Below are 21,037 nucleotides of genomic sequence, written 5' to 3' on the forward strand. Positions count from 1 at the left end.
TTGCTGAAGTTGCTATTGTTAGTCAGATTATCATCATTAACTGCTTTACATTGAAACAATGGAAAAGATGACTGAGGTAAATTCCGCCTTAGTAAGACTGGATGGTAGAAATGCAAACTCTTAAAAGGAGATGACTAAAAGGAAGAAACATGCTCTTTAGAGTATGATTTATTTTTCTCCCTGGAGGAACGAATGGCTCTGTTGCTGCACACCTAGTATTGGTTTTGGAAGCATGAAGAGCACATGGAAGTGGGTTATGAAGTACATATGGTTCCAGGGTCTGCTGTTGAGATGCAGTGGCATGTGAAGCAGTGTGTGGTCTCTGTATTAGAAGCATGTGCCCGTTGTAAGATATACTGTGGTTTGCAGTAGAGACCTGAAGATGTTTTGGATATACCTGGACTATACAAAGGCTACCATGGAGCACTGCTGGCTTGGGCTGGAAGTTTTCACTGGCTACTCCGTCTAGCTGGAAGGATAAAAATTGGAAATCCTGTGACTATTGTCACTGGTTATTGATGTCAGACTTGAAGTACAGATGTTTAATGTTTACCTGATGGTTATTGATTTTACATTGGTCTAGTCTCTTCTTGTTATGCCTTACAGTGATGGAAGTGTTTACTGTATGTTGGAAGTGTGTACCTTAACCTCTGAGACATCTCTCCAACCTGAGAATGCTAATTGTTTTAAGAGGAGTGTGCCTAAAGGAAGAAAGCTTCAAAAGTTCCATGCTCTTCAAGATCAGGCTGCATCTCCACCTGGCAAAAAGACTTTGGCAGTCATTCACATGTTTGATTCAGGTGTCCCCCATAAACTTAGGTGTTCTGAATGCTAGGTTCCCAGCTGATGGATATTTGGGAATTAACACCTCCAGGAGGCAGTGTATTGTTGGGGGTGGGCTTATGGGTTTTATAGCCAGTGTTTGGCACACTCTCCTGTTGCTATGGTCCACCTTATGCTGGTCAGAGGGTGATGTCTATCCTGTACTTTTGCCTTCGTTTCCCCCTGCCATCGTGGAGCTTTCCCTCGAGCCAAAATAAACCTCTTTTTCCCACAGGCTGCTCTTAGTTGGGTGATTACTACCAGCAATGCGAACCTGACTGCAACATGGGAAGTGCCAGAAGTGGGTTGCAGCATGGGTTGAGAGCTGCTGAGACTGAGTGGAGTGGGGCACTACCGAAGTCCCTGCATGCAGGTTCTGGGGAGTCTGTGTGAAGCTGTGCACGTAGAATGTAGGCTTCAGGAGGGACCAGGCCCTGAGATCTGCTGGGACGAGCTGCCGGCCAGGGAGATCCTTCCTGAGGACTGCGCACATTGCAGCCCGAGGGGCAGAGTTGCCCAGGCCTTGTGAGCCTGGATTATGCTTTTTTTTTTTTTTTTTTTTTTTTTTTTAGCCCTCCTAGGCTTTGTTTTTTATTTGATTCTTTTTTTTTTAAGGCAATGACTTTTCATACACAAATACACACGTGCACATGTGCATGCATGCATGCATCCCCCCAGGATATACATTTAGACCTGTAAGTTTACCTTGTAAGCATAGTTTCAGCCACATAACAAGTGTTTACATGGATTATTTTAGTCATCACTTCCAGTATGTTTTTAAATTTCAATTCTTTCTTCAATCCATGGATTATTTAGAGTGTATTTTAATTACTAGCATTTTATTTTGTGTTTTTGTTTTGTTTTGTTTTTGCTCTCTTTCTACTTTTTGTTTCTGATTTTAACTCGACTGTGGCCAAATAGCATCTTCCTAGTTTTTCTAATTTTGGAAACTACTAACCCTTAATTCACTATCCAGTGTATAATTTACTATGGACCAATTTCCACAGATACTTAAAACAGAATTCTGCATTTGTTGAATATTTTCCATTTTATGGAGCTATAGTTCTCACAAGGAAATTTTCTGGGTATGCATGCATGTTGTTTCTTTCTAGGGTAAGCAAATATTATGTGGTGTTCTCTAGCTACTGAGCAACATGTGGGTAGTTCAAGTGCTGAGCATGAGCCATGAATCCTGTCATGTATCTATCATCCCACAGAAGATGAAATTAGGGGACAAAGCCAGAACTAACATAATGCGGTTCATTGTTACTTTGGTGTTAGCATCACACCAAGGATTCTCCCTTAGCCTTGTTTTTGTGTAATTTAACAATAAGTTGTGTTATTTTAGTAAAAGATTGCCTTAAAATTTTTCCACTGTAGAATTTAAGGCAGTGTTAGTACTTACACTTTAGACAACATAAAATTGTCAGTAGAATAAATAAGTGTAAAAGTTTAAAACAGGAGGCATCCTCGTGATTGTGTTTTAATGAAATTTTACTTTTTTAGCTTTTTATTGATGGCTTCCATAAATGATTGTGATCCCCTCCCACCACTCTCCCATTTCCCCCTTCCAAAATCTCTTCTCCACTGAATGTCATCTTTTTTCCAACTTAGTCTCTCCTATTTTGATGTCACCACCTTTTCTCCCCCAGTTATGCAGCTCTTGTGTAGGTAGCATCAACCACTGTGAGGTCATGAATATCAAGGCTATTTGGTGTCTAAAGGACAGTATTGTAAGCCTTTCTCCCCTTCCTGTGACCCTTACATTATTTCCACCTCCTCTTCCACAATGGTCCCTTAGCCTTGGAGGCTGTGATAGAGATTTCTTCACTTAGTGCTGGATAATCCACTGTCATTTCTCAGCATTTTGATGGCTTTTACGTCACCCCAGCGATCACCACCATCTGAAAAGAAAATCTTCTCTAACCCAAAGTGAGAGTAGCATGAATATGTATGAACATAAACACAAATGTTTGGAGGGCAGTTCGGTGGGCATAATGTAATCCAGTTAGCAGATAGCAGTCGGAGTTTCCCTAGGGCTTACATCCTCTCAGCCATAGGCTTTTGATAGATTTTCAGTACCAGACAGGGGTTGTTTTAATGAAATTTTAATTCTTTATACATTCACTTGGTCTTAATTTACAAATGTAGCATACAAAATATAATGATGTGGCAAAATTATTTTTTTAACTTTTGGGATATAGTGTTGCTAAAATAAATTTACTACCCAGTTCAAGTTTTACCATTGCTTTCTGAGCTCTGGAGGAGTGAGGTCCATACACTTGTCATCTTTGTATATCACTGTCCTCTTTTATAAAAGCTGTGGTCTCTGGATCAAGAGCCCAGGGAGGAGCTCAGCTGTGGATGTGTGTACAGGGTTGACCAGCAGTGGGACAAGGTCTAATATCAAAAGCAAATGGCAGGAAATTAAACCACATTGTTCACAGCAAAAGGAAATTGAGAGTGGGTTAGTATAGTAGATCTACTAGCAGATCTACTGTTAAGGGAGAAAGAGAGAAAAATACTCTAAGTGGAAAACTGAGATCAGAGTCCCAAGTTGAGGGACAAGGGGACAAGGACTACATTGTGTTTGTGTTCTAGCCAGTGACCTCTCTCTGCCTTACTCCTTCCCTGATGCTGAACTGTTCACACATCTGTCCATTTCCACATGGAGGTGGTCAGGGAAGCCAGCTGTCCCTACCTTCAGACTTTTCACGGCTTCTGGTGAAACTAAGTCTACGATAGGAGTCATGTTGTAGTCCAGTGGGATCTGTGAACAGTGTGCTGACACTGTCTCTGAACAAGGGAGAAACTGCACTGGGAAGCAGTTACCTGATGGTGATAGAGTGAGTACATAGTGCCTCCAGCTGATTTAATGCATGGCTGGCTAAGCCTGACAGGAGGGGAGGATGCTTAGTGATTCATAAACTGGCAGTTGATGAGGTTGGTTGTAGTTTGTATTTTAATCTGTCTCAACTGTCAAAGTTACAGTGAGGTTTCTGATGCCCAGGCTCTTCTGTTTCTCTGTGTCCTCACCCTCAACTTTTATTCTAATGTTTGTCACTTCATGGTCACAAGGTGGCTGCTGTATCTCAAGCAGAAGACAGGGGAGAAGGGGCAGAAGGGTTTCACATAGCTGCTAGCTGAGTCTTCCAGGATTCCTGGACTGAAGCCTTCTGTCCCAGCCTCTGTTTGTGAGTGCGCAGCCCCGGAGCTCACCTTCCTGCACAGTGGACTAAGCAGATAGCATGCATTTAATACACCTTCTCTAGCTTAGCTTCCACTGCATTGTTTTGCTGTTTTTAAAGATAGTAGAGCAGACTCAATAGATAAGACACAGAGTTTTCTTTATTCAGAGATTGGGCTTCTAGGCTGGAGAGGTGGTTTAGTGGGTAAAACACCACTAACTGTGAAAACCTGAGTTCAGATCCCCAGAACCCATGTAAAGCTGGACACAGTGGCCAAGATCTGTGAGTGAAATGGAAGGTGACAACAGGAAAATCCTTGAAATCTTAGGGCCCAGCTAGCCCTAGCATACATAGTAGTGAAAACAAGACTGGGCCTCAAAAAGAAGGAAAGAAAAGAAAAAAAGAGAAGATAGGACTCACACTGTGGTTCTTTGATTTCCACAAGCGTACATGCACACGCATTCATACCAAAGACTTAGGGAAAATCCATGCTAAGTTAAGATAAGTAAACATTTTTCATTTGAACCAAGGATTATGATGATGTTTAGTTTTATATAAAATTTGCATAAAGATCACAGGAATATAGGGAATATTTGTACTGAACACCCTAGCAATCGTTCCGACACCTTCTTGTAAAACCAGCTGCACAGTCCATTGATAATGAGCAGTGTTGCTATTTGGTCCTGCATTCTGGACCTGCCTCCCACCTCAGCTCTGTGGAAATTGTGCATCCTTGTCTCCCTTCCCCCACCCATGTGATTAGTCTCAACCACTGAGACAAATCATGAGATAAAGATTCTAAGTATGACTCGAAAAGGAAAATGTGTTTTCACATTGCTGCCGAATGTGGTGGTACCTGCTATATAGCAGAAAGATCTGTGGGTCTGGAGTACAGACACTGCTGGAGGTGGGGCCCTCCAAGGGAGAAAGGAACTGCCTGAGGAAGGTTAGCAAGCACAGTCCCACCCTGCTAAGCCAGGCCAGCACAGTCCTCCCCACAGAGAAGAGGGACTGCCTGAGGAAGGTTAGCAAGCATGGTTCCCACCTTGCCAAGCCAGGCCAGGGCAGTCCTCCCCACAGAGAAGAGGGACTGCCTGAGGAAGGTTAGCAAGCATGGTTCCCACCTTGCCAAGCCAGGCCAGGGCAGTCCTCCCCACAGAGAAGAGGGACTGCCTGAGGAAGGTTAGCAAGCATGGTTCCCACCTTGCCAAGCCAGGCTGGGGCAGTCCTCCCCACAGAGAAGAGGGGAGGTGGTTATGCTGCTTTCACCAGGGCGTGAATGAAGTGCTTATGTTGTTGGTGCTGCTGGGGATGAGAACCAGGTAAATACGCAGTTTGGATTAGATTAATTTCTATGGCATGCAGCTTTTATTTTCCCTTATCTTTTTACATGGGGGGAGAGGCATGGGGAGCGAGACTGTTGTATTTCTGCCCTTGAACAAGACATCAAAATAGAAAACACTTAGTAAACTTAGCAGTTTGATGTTACTGTTTTAATCCAGTTTTGAAGGTTATTTGCAGTCGCTGTCGACACACGCTCAGGCCTATTGGAAGCAGTGACTACACTCTTGTGCCTTGTCAGGAAACTGCATTCAGAGAATGAGAAGGACACCCCCGCTGGACGAACTGCAGCCGCCGCCCTACCAGGACGACAGTGGTTCTCCCCACCTTTCCTGCACTCCATCAGAACTCGGGGACGGCAAGTGCGAGGTTTCCCACTGCAGCAACAGCCCACGGTGCTCCTACAACAAGTGCCCGAGCGAAGGAAGCGTGGGCCCCGAGGCTGAGAGCCTCCATAACAAGGGATATGAGGAGGACGTTCCCAGCGACAGCACTGCCGTCCTGAGCCCCGAAGTAAGCGGAAGCACGGGGTTCGCACCGAGTGTTGCTTTGCGCAGCCCACTGGCCTTCCTCTGACAGGGTTGCTCTGGTCCTACTGTCTGTCCTTCACCTAGTTGTGTCCAGCGCATGCACTGGGGCTGCCACAGGTCTGCTCTGCCCTCACGTGAAGGGGCAGCTGCACATGGCTCGTTTTTACCTTGTTCCTTCACCTTGAGCTTAGGTTGTACTAATTTACTTTGCGGGTTTTTTTTGGGGGGGGGGGGGTTGGTACTATTAAGAGAGTATCGGGCCTGGGGAGTCAGCTCAGTTGAGTGAGACCACGAGTTTGGGTCCGCAGTGGTACCTGTGAGCCCAGCACTAGGAAAGTGGCAGTGAGGCTCCCTCAGCATGCTTGGCCAGTCGAGACAAATGGTTGAGCTTCCGGTTCTTTGAGAAACCCTGTCTCAAGCAATAAGGTGGAGAGTGGTTGAAGAAGACACTTGGTGTCCACTTCTGGCCTCCACACATGAATACGTGTGCATCCACACATGCACCTATAAATGGGAACATGCATACATACTCATGCACACCACAGATACAACACAATAAATAAGTAATGGAAAAAGCGATGACTTTTTCACAAGCTTTTCAAAACAGTCCTGATTTCCTTGGGGTTCATGCTGATCAGTTTATGGATGACACCAACAGTCTGTTGCACTCAGAGGTTGAGTTTGTTGCATGTTTGAGTGAAAGCTATGAAAGTGAAAACAAAATAATGGCTGTAGTATCAAAGTATTTCATGTTCCCCAAAGGACTAGTGATATTCTGTAACAACGAAGCCAGTCCAGTAACCATGGTTTCATGTGCCAGTGTTTAGTTTAGGTTCTATCTTCCCTGTGCGTTCACAGGTATGTTTGTTCCTGACAGCATAGAGTCATATTGGAATGTGTCTATCCTGTCACCAAGTGAATTCCCTATCTGCTGTCGAAAGTAAACAATGAAGGGAGTTTCTCAGTACACAACACAACTAAGCTGTGGACAGAATTTCCTTATTTGGAGTTTTTCTCCTATAATTCAAAAAACACTATTTTGACTTCTCTAGTATCATATATCTGACCTAGAGAAAATTTAATGTTGGTATTTTGTTTAATATTTCAGTATGTCATCAGTTTCTATGAATAATGACTCTTTGGATTCTGTCACCTAAACAAATACGAAGCAGCTACTTTGTGCTTTTGCACATTGAATAGGTAGCAGAGACGTTAGCCGAGACGCCTAGAGTAGAGAACTGAACACAGCAGTGGCTGCCACTGTTGTTCTGAGGACTGGTCAGTAAGCTTGCCAGGTCAGCCCTCTGAGCTCCACAAGTCACAGCTTCAGGAAGTTGTCCCTTCTATTTTAGAAATGAAAACAACTTTACGACTCAGAGGAAGCAAGGAAGCAAGCGGCTCTACAGCAGCAGAGCGAGAATTCAAACTCCCAGGACTGTCTCAGGACAGAAAGGCACTTGTAACAGCAGCACACTTCCAGGCCTTGTTAGGCCTCAGAGAGCAGAGCATGATGTCAGCTGATGCCTAGGTGCCCAGGGGAGGGGGTGTGGGGGATGATACAAAGCAGGAGTAAGAGAAACAAGGTGTGGTGGTCTAGCACACAGCATAGGACATGAGAAGGAGGGGTGTGGCTTATGGTGCCCTTCAACTGCCCCCATCAGCAGTCCTGTGTGCTTCCTGGTAGCAGGGATCATGGATGAGATGTGGACAGGTTTACCCAGAGCCAGCAGCACAGACTTTTGTAATAGGAGAGATTTAGGGGCACCTGCCTACCCCTGAAATTTGGAGGTCTTTGTGCCCATTTCCTCAGCAGAGTCCGTTGTAATAGAGCACTCCACCCAGAGGCAGCATGCCATGGAGTGGACTTTCCATCTTTCTGTAGGTAACAGTCACCTGCGCCATCACATTTGCAGGTAGTTCTGTCTTGGACATATCTTGTAGGATGTTAAGCTGTGAATTTTGCCTCTTTCTGTCAAGCTGCTTTCTTACTCCTCATGCGGAGTTAGCTGTCGCTTTGCCTGGACTTCAGGAGCTGCGTACTCCCATATTAGCACCCCTTTGGAGTTTCTTCTCTGCTGCTTGTCTGTGTGTCTGCGTTAGGCTCAGCAAGTGCATCCAAACAACGTAGCAAATGCAGGCTGCACAAATGCTTAGAGATGGAGTGCTGGTAACCCTATGCTAGTATAACACCACTGCTTTTTCCTGTTTACTTTGCATCCTGTAATATACTATATATCACTAAGAAAATTCTGACAAGTCCATCGAGCCTGTTGATGACTTCTGGCAGCTAAAGAGTCCCCACATGGTGAAAGAGGAAGGGTTGTATTTTCTTACTGTTTTCTTTTGAAGAATGCAAATAGTAACATATCTGTAAAGGTTCTACACAGGTTTCCTAAGAACTGTTAGAACACTCAGGAAAAAAAAAAATCAGGAGGCACCAAAGAAACAAAATTCAGAAATAGCTATTTCTAGGCCCTTATACAATTTTTTATTTCCTTAAAACCTTTGATATAGTGATGTTATTTTTACTAATACTGAGTTGAAATACCAAAGATACATTAATAATCATTAATTACAAATTATGAAATGTTACACACTAAACAGGTTGCCTTAACTGTAGGAATTTAGGAATTACCCTGATTAGTTCAGACTGCATTAAAAGCCTAAATCCTTCTATGAGAATTTGTTCTTATTTTCTATATATGATACCAACCACTGTATAAGACTTACAGGGCCAAAGACTCCGGTTTGTTTGTTGTTTTCTGTTGATAGATAGGAGGGTACCCCACATCTAAAACAGGGCCTGCCATATAGCACGTGCAGTGTGGATGCGCTGGGGGGCTTGCCTCGCAGATGCATTGGCTAAAAACAAGACACTTGTTTCTCTTTCATTTAGCGCCATGTTAGGTAAGTGGTGGCTTTGCATAACAGCCTCATGGAAACCTCATTCGAAGTCCAACAACTTTGTGACTCTGCCATCCCCTAGGACTGTCCAAGTGGACACTATGCACTGTGTGCCACTTGTGGGACAAGCTAGATGGAGAAGAGTGGAGGGCAAGCAACTTCAGTGATGAGGTCAGTGTAGGGGCTCCAAGTGTATCTCCTGTGTGCCTCCATGCACACCCGCTTCCATAAGCCTAGCGACCATGAGAGGCTGCAGGGTCTGCCGCACCCTTACTGAGGTAAGAAGGGCTCTGGCTAAAGCTCAGGGAGAGCCTTTATTGGTTCTTTTTGCTTGTTTGTTTTGGTTTTTCAAGGTAGGGTCTCACTCTAGCCCAGGCTGACCTGGAATTCACTCAGTATTCTCAGGGTGGCCTCGAATTTGGCGATCCTCCCACCTCTGCCTCCCAAGTGCTGGGATTAAAGATGTGCACCACCATGCCCGACTTCAGGGAGATCCTTTGAATGGGAGAAGGAGGACTGATGTCAGTACTGTTCACTGCCACAATAGCTTTAAGTCCCAGTTTAAACAACTTTAGACTGAAACAGTGGTCCAGATCTTAAAGTGAACATCATTCAAGAATTATTAAAATATGTGGAGGGTCAGAGTATATGGCTGAAAGATCACCCCAAACATGGTATAGATCTTGCCAGTAAAAAGCCCAAATGTCCCCAATAGGTAGATTGTCAGGAATATGAGACAACTGCCAATAAAATGGCCACAATTTCTATCTCTGTCACAGAGCATGTGCAGTTCTAGCCTTTCTTCAGTTTTTGATATGTGGGTTTTGCCATGTTGGTGGTAATGAATGTTGGAAAACTATGTTCTTTGGAGTCTTGGTTAAAAATTAGATTAGCCAGAGCTGGGCATGGTGGCACACGCCTTTAATCCTAGCAATCGGGAGGCAGAGGTAGGAGGATTTCCATGAGTTCAAGGCTACCCTGAGATGACAGAGTTAATTCCAGGTCAGCCTGGACCAGAGTGACACCCTACCTCGAAAAACCAAAAAAAAAAAAAAAATTAGATTAGCCAGTCATGGTGGCGCATGCCATTAATCCCAGCCCTCGAGAGGCAGAGGTAGGAGGATCACTGTGAGTTTGAGGCCAGCCTGGGACCACAGAGTGAGTTCTAGGTCATCCTGGGCTGGAGTGAGACCCTAACTCAGAAAAACAAAACAACCAAAAATTGAATTGAATCTATCCCGTGATATGGTTGGAATACTTACCTTGCAGGATATCTTCAAGTCTGGATGTACATGCGTTCTTTTTCAGATGGTGGTGTTTCTGCACTACCCTTGTCTATAGCCTGGACACTGCTCACGTCCCCTTCTCTCCAGCTTGATGCTGAGTTAGGTCAACAGTGAAGGGTGGCTGCCTCTTCGTGTAGAAGCAGAGAAGACATTAAAATGCAATTCTTAAATAATTCTCACAGAAATATATGTCCAACTTTTTTATATAGTGAATATTACATTCTAATGATATCTTTATTATAAAGCTTTTTACTTTTACTATTTATATTTACTCTGCCCAAGGCTAACTTTTCACTGATTAACTGTTGTTTATTCTGCTTTCTTTCTTTTTCTTTTTTTGGTTTTTCAAGGTAGGGTCTCACTCTGGTCCAGGCTGACCTGGAATTCACTTGGGAGTCTCAGGGTGGCCTTGAACTCACGGTGATCCTCCTACCTCTGCCTCCCAAGTGCTGGGATTAAAGGTGTGCGCCACCACGCCCGGCTATTCTGCTTTCTTTGTGACACAAAATGAAAATTGTTTTTTATATCACTGTCTTAAAGAAAAGACCTTCACTTACATGCTAGATTAAATAATGCAGGTAAAAATTAAAGACATTTAAATTTGCTTTTCTTAGGATATGTCTGCTCAAGGATCCTCTTCGCAGCTTCCTAAACCTTTTGACCCAGAGCCAGAAGCTAAATATGGCACACTGGATGTGACTTTTGACTATGACTCACAAGAACAAAAGCTGCTGGTAACAGTGACAGCTGTCACAGACATTCCAACATACAACAGGACAGGTGGCAACTCATGGCAAGTACACCTTGTCCTTCTACCTATCAAGAAGCAGAGAGCAAAGACCAGCATCCAGAGAGGACCATGCCCTGTCTTCACTGAAACTTTCAAATTTCACCATGTTGAGTCTGAGATGATTGGAAATTACGCTGTTCGGTTTAGACTGTATGGTGTACATCGCATGAAAAAAGAGAAGATTGTGGGGGAAAAGATTTTTTATTTAACAAAATTGAACCTTCAAGGGAAAATGTCATTACCTGTGATACTGGAGCCTTCTTACAATCATTCTGTGAGTATCCCATCAGATAACCTGGATACAGCTGATGTTCCTGGTACCTAGCAAGTACAGTGGAAATATGTACAGCCAATCCCACCACTTTCTTGGTACCATTTACATGGTAATCATTCCTTTACAGAATTTTCTAAGCCCTAGGTAGGTAGGTATGATTTTGTCTTTTCTATGAAAGATATCCTTGATGATGATAAAGGACTTATGTGTTTTGTTTTGTCCTTCATAGCTCTCACCCCGGTTCCTCTATGTTTGCCCTATTGACTGCATTGAATGAGTTTTTATGACGGGTTCCAAAGCCCTTCTTGCCATCACCATTTTCCTCGCAGGTTGAAGCCAGACGACACATTCTGTTCAGCCCTGTCTCATTTGCTGCATGGCAGACCTGGCTCGCCTTCATGAGCTGTGTACTGTGTTCCAGTCATGACTGGTTACTTTTCTAGAACTTCCAGGAAAAAACTTAAAAAGAAATTAAAACAAAAAACAATCTCATTACTACTGCCACCCTTTTTAAGCAAAGATTTTGAAGTATTCCTAGGAAAAAAGTTAAGCTCAGGACTGCAAGATGTTAACTTTTTTTCTAGATTATAAACACACATCTCTTTCTCCCTCCACATTTTAAATGAAATTTCCACAGGGCATTACACATTACAGGAGAGCAGTGTCTACATTGTTTATTTAAACCAGCATGATGTATTAAGTCACATAGTTATTTTAATTATGAAAAAAATCTGTGACTTGCTATAAGTGTAAATTATGATTTATATTATTCCTGTTACGTTGAATATGAAGCATTTTGTAATATACATATGAAGATTTTAGAGTAGATTTAACTTTTAAGATAAAAGCCCAGTGTTTCAGGGTTGTATTTAAAGCTTTGCATGTGCAAGCATAAGGCCGAGGCCTTGGTTGAGGCCTCATTGCTTCATGCCAGGCAGCGTTGCAAGCCCTCTGCTCAGCATCCGCTGCACCCCCTGCCTGCATGGTTACAGGGGTGACGGTGCTCTGTACAGTACATCCCGCTGCACCCTGCCTGCATGGTTACAGGGGTGACGGTGCTCTGTACAGTACATCTGTTGGGGTCAGAATCAGTGAGTCTTCAGTGGTATTATTAACACTTTTTCCCATTTAAAATTTTTAGAACATCCATTTTAGGGAAATGCCTTTAAAATAACAGTTTAAAAAGGGAGAGAAAGAAAATGTAGGTAGTATTTCAGGGGGAAAACCCCACATTTTTATAAAATTGCATATTCTGCAATTATTAATGCTTTTAGACTTTGTCACTATCTGGTCTGGGTGATTTCTAGTTTTTCTGTGGAAAAACTATACCCTTTATAGAAATAGCTGCCTTCAAATAGAAGAGAAGGAGTTAGGTAAAGGCAGAAATGAGGTAGGTCTTAAATCCTTAACATTTTCCTTTCTGGTGGGACATGTGCTTTTCTATCACTCGTCCTTCCCTTCTCATTCACTCTCAAAGGCCTGGGGAAGCCCCACGCTTTCTACCTCCCTGAGCACGGCCGACCATTCCCCCTGGGCTCACTGGTAGGCAGAGCGAGGCACTGTGACTGAGGCTGCACTGCCCTCGACCGTCTCCAGGAGCCACAGGCTGGCGGCTGTTCCCTCCCACAGTTGCTGGACAGGATGGCTCCCAAAGGGCACTGAAGCTATGTTTTCAGCAGTGAATGACAGGAAAAAAGAACGAGAACCCAGGAGACCATGTTTGCATACCCAGCAGACCAGCTGCTATCATGAGTCCTTGGATTAGCCCCTGGTTCCCAGCTGGCTGCTGGGTATTTGTGTGGCAGACAACTTACCCTTTGGCTGCAAATGAAGAAGTATGAATTAATCTGTACTTAGAATATTCCACACTCAGAAATCATCCTCTTGACCTTAGAGCTGTGGTAAGGGCCAGGATACAGCCCTGTGGTAGAATACTCATCAGTCGTGCTTGAGGCCTAGGGGTGACCCCAGCCCCAGAGAAAACGGAAAATCACGACTAGCATCTTGGCCGTGCTTCCTTAAGAAAGGAGGCAGGGAGGTGCTCTGCACGGGGCCTGGGGGCCTTTTGGTGTCCAGCCTTCATCCGTCTGCATTCTTATTCCCATCTCATGTCCCTGCAGAAGGGAGCAGTCCCTCCGTGCTGGACTTGGATGTGCCCCATGACCTGTTCTGTTCTCTGCTTGGAACCTTTAAGAGCCAGAATGGTACCCTGCTATTAGGGAAGTGTATGTGGCAATGGAGCCCTTCTCAGCTTTGAGGGTAGCCTCCCTTGCAAGTCCAAACTAGGAAGTGTGGGTTCCTGTGTTCTCCAGGCCAGGCTGTGGTTCTCCCAAAGGCACCCGGGCAACCATGGAGACCAAGGTTGTGCACGTGACGAGAGAAAGAATCACTCCCAGGAGTCAGTTTCAGTGAACAGCTCTGTTTATTGTCAGGGAAATGTATTTATAAGCAGTTGAAGGCAGGAAGAGGACCCTAAGGGGATTGGTGGGTTTAAAGGTTACCAGCCTATACCTACTATGGGGACATTTGTCCCAGCACACAGGCATTGGCAAAGGAAAGGTATGCAAAGGTGCTGTCTGATACCATATAAGGAGTTTCCTAGGCAACTGGCCAAAGACCACAGGGTTATGGGAAAAGCCTAAGACTTATCTGAATGTCCAGGTATCCCGTGCTTGGAGAGGGAGTGGCCTTACTTCCTGCCGATCTCAGGGTCCGAGACTTTGTCCGGGGGTCCAAGTTCACTGTGACCCCCAAGATTAGAGGGAGGATCCTGGCTCACTGCAACCCCTGGGAATGGGGGGAGAAGCTCCCCTGCAGGTTGGTCCCCAAGATATGACTAGTGGGGGCAGTTCAGGTTGCTGCGACCCCTCCATAGCCTGGGGCATTTACATCAGCTACGTTTGCTTTAACCCAGGGCCCTGCCTATGTCTGACAGGAAGAAGCCGTCCACCCTTGTATCCAGCTGCTGGGAACTGGGAGTTGTTAGCATAGGAGAGCATACATAGCCTGACAAGCCTACTTGGCAAGTAAGCCTCTGGGCCAGAATCAAACAAAGCAGGAACGGTACCTGGAGGAAGACCTCAGGTCTCCACACATGTTACAGGTTGGATTTCCAGAATTTCCATGCTCTGAGTGGGAGCTGCATGTTTGCTAAGGAATATTCTTGGGATTGGTTCTTGTGAAAGAGAAAAGGATACAGGAATGTGCAGGAGACCTGAAGTCATAGTGCATGCCCATAGATAAGCTCATTCAATGCCAGGAGATGCTGGCACTACAGTAGCCTTTCAGAGTTGTCCTAGAGGGCTGAAATGGCCAGGCCTTTACACCCTTACATCTCCAGTCATTGGTTACCCTGGGAGCATGCGTAAGTCAGGTCCCCGCAGGCAGTAGACTCGTCATTGATGAGGAAACTTGGCATCATATAGCTGTTCACCACAGCTATAGACCTGCAGGATAGGAAAAGGAAAGTAGTGCTGTACTTGATTTTAGAAACTGGAAAGTGAGCATAGGGCCGATGATTACAGTGCTGAATTGTAGTGTAGTTTAAAAACAACTGGCCTGTCTCATGTACTAAGAACACCATGAGAAAATAATCTCCCTATGAAAAACAGTGTAGAGTTGATTTCCTTTGATTCCGCTTTCTTGTATTAAATTTGTGCAAAGTAAAATGAATAGCTGTTACTTGATCCATGTCATTTTTAAAATGTTTCTATTCATACATGTTCATATAATGGTGTTTACAGAATGTTTACCTGATGTAATTTATGCATTGTAAATTCACAGTGAAGGAGTTTTTTGCTTGTTTGATTGGTTAGTTTGGTTGTGATTTGGTGTTGGTGTGATTTGATTTTTTTTAAAGACAGGATCTTTTGTAGCCTAGGCTAGCCTCAAGTTCATTTTGTAGCTGAGGATAACCTTTAACTCATGGTCCTTTTGTCTCTATGTCTCAAGTGCTGGGATTATAGGGATGTGTCACCATGCCCAGCTAGTTAAATTCTTTATAATAATTGCCAATTTAAAAAAAAGAGAGTCAGAAAGTGCCCAAGACTTGGATCCTGGCTATATGGATCAGGATGAGTAAACATGATCTCTCAGTACATTCTTTAGCATTGCAAAGATGAGAGAAAGGAGACAGCCATGCTGGAAACCTTGTTTTCTCAGATTTTCATGGTGGAGGATACTTGATAAGAGCCTGAGTGCCTGTATGATTACATCATTCCACATTCTGTTTCCATGTGGACTGGAAGTAGACATGGCAGGATGAGATAATCCCCAAGTGAGAAAGAGAAGATCCTTGAGACCCCCGCCCCCCCATGTAAAGACTGTAAAAAGGAGCCTCATATGGGGGATGCCTGAAATCCCACTGCTCAGGGAAGCTGAAGCCTGGAGGAGCATGAGCTTGAGGCCTGCCTGGGATGCATACTGAGATACTGTCTCAACGAATAAACAACAGGATATACATGCATGTGAACATACATATGTATTGAAGAAGGTGAGGTAGAAAGAGACAAAGTATCAGAAAAGCGAAGAGTGAAGTTCTTGAAGAAAGGAGTACCTGTCAGTGCTGCTCTTGGAACCAGGAGTCTGAATACTGGAAGTCTGGCCGTTGGGCTGTGAGGTCATGAGAGGCTTTAGAGCAGGGCTGTGATATGGAGGTACCAGACTCCAAACTGGAGGGACAGTCATGTACATGGTTTCACAAAGTTTGAAAAAAGAGGGAAGGACTATTTGAAATGCAATAGGTGTGGGAAGGATGCTTTGAGGCTGAGAGAGATTTGAGCTTATTTAAATACTAATGCAACAATGTGATGAAAGGATGCAGAGAGACTACTGAAAGGCAACGTTAATCGAGGTGAATACAGAGAAGAAATCAGATCCAAGAAAGTGCACTTATAAGCTTGGTTTAAATGGTGAACCATTATATCTAAGCAGAATAAGGAGAAGTGAGGTAGAAAAGGTTGGTGCACAGGAGAAGTGGAAAGACTAATGGGCCAGGAGTCTGCAAGCACTTCAAGGAAGCTGACATGGTGATGAGTACTGATAACCCAACCACTTGAGGGGCTTAGGTAGGAGAATTGCCATGAGTTCAAGGCCAGCCTGATCTGCATAACGAGGGGATAGGGCAAAAAGTAAGGAGAGTAGGCAGTCATGGTTGAAGAGAGAAATGTTTTCAGTAGTGTGATGAGGAAGGGTGGGTCTGGAGAGTGAAGGTGAGTGAATGCAGGCATCTTAGAAGAGAGGAAAAGGTAAGGCAGCAGTCGAGAGAGGCCAGGCCCTGGGTTGGCCATCATGTGGAAGTAGACAGCACAGAAGACGAAGTGGAAAGGAGGACTATATCAAGGGTCATTGTCCTCGGCAAATGAAAGGAAGCATCCAAAGAATGGAATATGGAGGACACAATATCTATCAGAATGATGTGGACTTCATATGAAAATACTTGTTCTTTTCCACAATGTTCAGTGGAAGGAAAAAAAAAAAAAAAAGGCCTGATGAGAAATAGCTCTGTGCCAGAGGAACAAAGTGGAAGTTCATTCATCACATTGCTTCAAGTAAACTTGGTCGTTCTTAAACTCTCATTTGATTAAATCATAAACTACAATCCTTAAAACAACCTGGTAAGACAGACAACCTGGAATCCCACATGCATGCATGGCAGGGCAGCTAAATAGCATGAGGAGTTTTTGTATAAATAGTAATTGTTTAATTACTGATAATCAGTGCCAGGGTGAATAAGCTTATTTTATTTCTTTTTTTATTAACAATATTGTATGGGTATATCATGTGCTGGTTCTTGCTTTCCTGTCACCCCTGTCCCCATCCCACTGGGGGCCCTCCTCAGTGGCATTGCAGGTATTCCCCATAAGGTTGTGGGTTATGTGTTATGGGAGCAGCAGTCAGGTTTATTTTTCTTAGCGGGGAGGCAATTCTTCTGGGCATGACATTTCACCTGTGGCTCTTACAATCTTTCTGCCCTCTCTTCCATAAAATTCCCTGATCCATGTAGGGTGAGTTTTAAGTCTGCTTCAGTGGTGAGCTCTTAGGAGGCTCTGGATCTTTACTTTGATAGGTGTTGAGTGTCCTCAGGGTGTGTCTCCTTCACCCTGGCACTGATTATCAGGTTCACCATGGAAGCAGCACTCTTGCTCGTCTCCCCAGTTCCTCTGTGGTCTGATCTATGGCTTGGATGAAGTTCAAGGGATAGTTTATCTTCTCAGGTCTTGCTACCTTCTGAAAAGGAAGAACAGATTCTCTGATGGAGAATGAGTCAGTGTAGTTTAAATGGGATAAGCATTGCTAATTTGGGGGGAATTTGATATATGTAACCCCTCTTTTAGGCAAAGACTAGTGACAGCTTGACACTGGAGAACATAACCTTTGTCTCCATAGGATTCTGATCTGGTTCCCAATTCCAGATATGGATTCCTTTACACTGAGAGGATCTCTTAGCCAATCAGAAAGCTATTGATTACCCACCAAGGCTGTATGCCACTACAGCAGTGGCATACACATCCTGTCAGGGTGTCTTCTTCTGAGTAGCTTAGCCCTCTGGTTGCTCAGACCATTATTGGCCACTTTTCCCCCAGTAGTTTTGATATTAAAGTTCTCCAATTGTATAAAACAGGTTGAGAATAACTGGTTTCAGTTCTTCAATGAAGGTCTTACAGAACTTGACTGAGAAGCCATCTGGTCCTGGACTTTTCTTTTGGGAAAGGTTTTTGATTATCTTTTCAGTCTTGATGGATATTATACGTTTGTTAAGGAGATTAATCTGCTTTAGGTTTAGTTTTGGTAGGTTGTATGTGTCTAGGAATTCATCCATTTTTTCCAGATTATCCAATTTTGTGTAATAGAGGTTTTAGAAGAATGTCCTGATGATTCTTTCAAGTTCATTAATGTATTTGTGATCTCTCCTTTTCATTTCTAATTTTGTTAATTTGAAACATCTTTTTTTCATTGGAGCAAATTGGGTAGAGGCTTATCAACCTTGTTTATTTTTCAAAGAGCCAGCTCTTCATTTCATCAGTTTTATTTTTATTTTATTTTTTTTGAGGTAGAGTTTCACTCTAGTCCAGGCTGACCTGGAATTCACTATGTAATCTCAGGGTGTCCTTGAACTCATGGTGATCCTCCTACCGCTGCCTCCTGAGTGCTGAGATTAAAGGTGTGCCTGGCTCATTAGTTTTCTTACTTGTTTTCTTGGTTTCCAATTCATGGATGTCAGCTGTGATCTGGATTATTTCTTTCCATTTGGAGCTCTTAGGGTTGGGTCCTTCTTGTTTTTCCAGTGTCTTCAGGTGGATAGTTAGGTTATTAATTTGGGATGTCTCTGTCTTTGATGAAGGCATTTGGTGCTATGAATTTTCCCCTTAGGACTGCCTTCATTGTCTCCCATAAGTTTTGGTAAGTTATGTTCTCATTGTCATTCAATGCTAGAAATGTTACAATTTCTTTCTTTAATTTCTTCCAATTCCCATTTATTATTTAAATGTGTGGTGTTCAGTCTCCAAGAGCTGTTGGAATTCATGGGTCTTTTCTTGTTGTTAGCTTCTGGCTTTACAGGATTGTGATCTGATAGGATGTATGAAATTACATCAATTTTTCTGAATTTATGTCCTAATATATGATCTATTTTGGAAGAGGTTCTGTGGGCTTCTGAGAAGAATGTGTACTCTGTAGAATTTGGGGAGAATGTTCTATAGACATCTGTTAGGTGATCTATATGGTATTGAGCTCTCTTCCTTGTTAATTTTCTGCTTGAATGGTCTGTCTCTTGATCATAGTGGAGTATTGAAGTCCCTAGGTATGATGGTATTGGTGTTTATTTCTGTTCTGTTGTCAAGAAGTTTTTCTTTTGTAAACTGTGGTGCACCTGTGTTTGCTGCATATATATTTGATTGTGATGTCCTCTTGTTGGACCTTTCCCTTGATGAGTAAGAAGTGTCCTTCTTTGCCCTTTTTGATTAGTTTTGAAGTCTGTTTTATCAGATATTAATATATAGCAACACATGCTTGTTTCTTATTTCCATTTGCTTAGAATATCATTTTCTATCCTTTCACCCTGAGAAGGTGTGTCTCTTTAGTGGTGAGGTGGGTTTCTTGAAGACAGCAAATCAACGGGTCTTTGTTTCTGAATCAGTCTGTTAGCTTGTGTCTTTTAATGAGTGAATTAGGACAGCTAATATTTAAGTTTATAACTGTGAGGTTTGATTTAATCCCTGTCATGTTGGCGTTCTTAATGGGATTTGGTGTTTTCTTGGGCTTTGTCCTTTTTTGAGCTTGCACAACTTTTGGTTATTGTGATCTTCGCCTTGTAGGGTCTTGACATTGGTTGTTTGACTCATGTGTGGAGAATTCCCTGTAGTATTCTTTATAGTTTTGGCTTTGTGTTCATATAGTTGTAGAGCTGGCTTTTTGTGTGTGTGTGTGAAAAGCTTTTCTTCTGACATTTATGATGAGGGATACTTTTTTTTTTTTTTAATTTATTTGTTTGAGAGCAACAGACACAGAGAGAAAGACAGATAGAGGAAGAGAGAGAGAGAATGGGCGCGCCAGGGCTTCCAGCCTCTGCAAACGAACTCCAGACGCGTGCGCCCCCTTGTGCATCTGGCTAACGTGGGACCTGGGGAACTGAGCCTTGAACCGGGGTCCTTAGGCTTCACAGGCAAGCGCTTAACCGCTAAGCCATCTCTCCAGCCCGATGAGGGATACTTTTGCTGGGTACAGTAGTCTGGCTCGGAGGCCATGACTTTTAAGACTTTGCAGTGTTCCATTCCAGGCCCATATGGCTTTCAGGGTTTCCACGGAGAAATCTGAGGTAATCCTGATAGGGTTTCCTTTGTATATAATGTTTTGTTTCTCTCTTGCTGCTTTTAGCACTCTCTTTGTTTTCATTATTTAGGGTTTTAACAATGATGTGCCTTGAAGAAACTCTTCTTTGGTCCAGTGTGTTTGGAGTTCTGTTAGCTTCTTGTATCTTGGTGGGACTCTTATTTTGATAGGGTTGATAAGTTTTTTTCAATAATTTTGTTAAATAAATTCTCAGTGCCTTTGGTCTGGATCTATTCCCCTTCTGGTATATTGTGATCCAAGTATTAGGTAGTTTTAGGGTATATCCAGTAACTTCATGTATTCACAAGGTTTTTTGAACTTACTGAAGATTTGGACTCCCAAACTGTTTCTTCTGTTTTGTCTTCCAGCTCTGACGTTCTGTCCTCCACATGACTAAACCTGTTCTTGAGGGCTTCTAAAGAGGCGTGCACTGGTTCAAATTGGTTGGTATTATCTGTTGCCTTTTTCTCTATAGTATCCACACCTTCGCAAGTTCTAGTTTCAGGTCATCTTTTGATTTTCTTAATGCTTATTGGAATTCATTCTTGAATATACTAATATCTTCATTAAGCTTGACCACTTGGTTATTAAGCTTCTCAGTGTTTTGGCAAACCTTCAGTTGACTTAACTCTCTTTTGACATCTCTGGGTTTTTTCTATTTGGTCAAGTCTGGTGAAGACAGCTATGTGGATTTCATTTATGTGATTGTTGGGGTTTTTTGTTGAATTGCTACAAGTTTTCCCGTTTTCTTGGTCAGGGTCAGATATCTTGTGTCTGCACTTTGGGGGTTCTATTCCTGTTGTCTCCCCTATGTTTTCATTGGAGACTTCCATTGTGAGACGGGGAAACGTTGTTGGGGCTTCCTCCATTTGATGTTTTGTGGTGTTTCTTTTGTGTTATGGTCTGTCCATCACAGTGTGGGAGTCTTACGTAATTAAGGCAGAAACAAGATTTTTCCTTGCAGTATCTTCAGTGAGTGTTCCGTTATGTTTGACTAGAGTCGGATAATGGGGCTTTGTGTTTTGGGTTGCACTTGTTGTGAAGGGCATACATGCAACAGGTGCTCTGCGCCG

The 21,037-nt window shown here is 43.3% G+C and overlaps 1 protein-coding gene across 5 annotated transcripts in view; it reads left to right on the forward strand.

The window, feature by feature from the left end:
* The window catches only part of Syt14 (synaptotagmin 14), a 222,330-nt gene that overhangs the window by 147,544 nt on the left and 53,749 nt on the right, over nt 1-21,037 (forward strand). For all 5 annotated transcript variants that reach the window (XM_045142202.1, XM_045142203.1, XM_045142205.1 and 2 more), the window contains 2 exons: nt 5,593-5,864; nt 10,686-11,135. In XM_045142202.1, the coding sequence (XP_044998137.1) occupies nt 5,593-5,864; nt 10,686-11,135 (722 nt within the window). The remainder of the gene's footprint in view (nt 1-5,592; nt 5,865-10,685; nt 11,136-21,037) is intronic.

Source organism: Jaculus jaculus, chromosome 1, assembly GCF_020740685.1.
Source record: "Jaculus jaculus isolate mJacJac1 chromosome 1, mJacJac1.mat.Y.cur, whole genome shotgun sequence".
Taxonomy (NCBI): Eukaryota; Metazoa; Chordata; class Mammalia; order Rodentia; family Dipodidae; genus Jaculus; species Jaculus jaculus.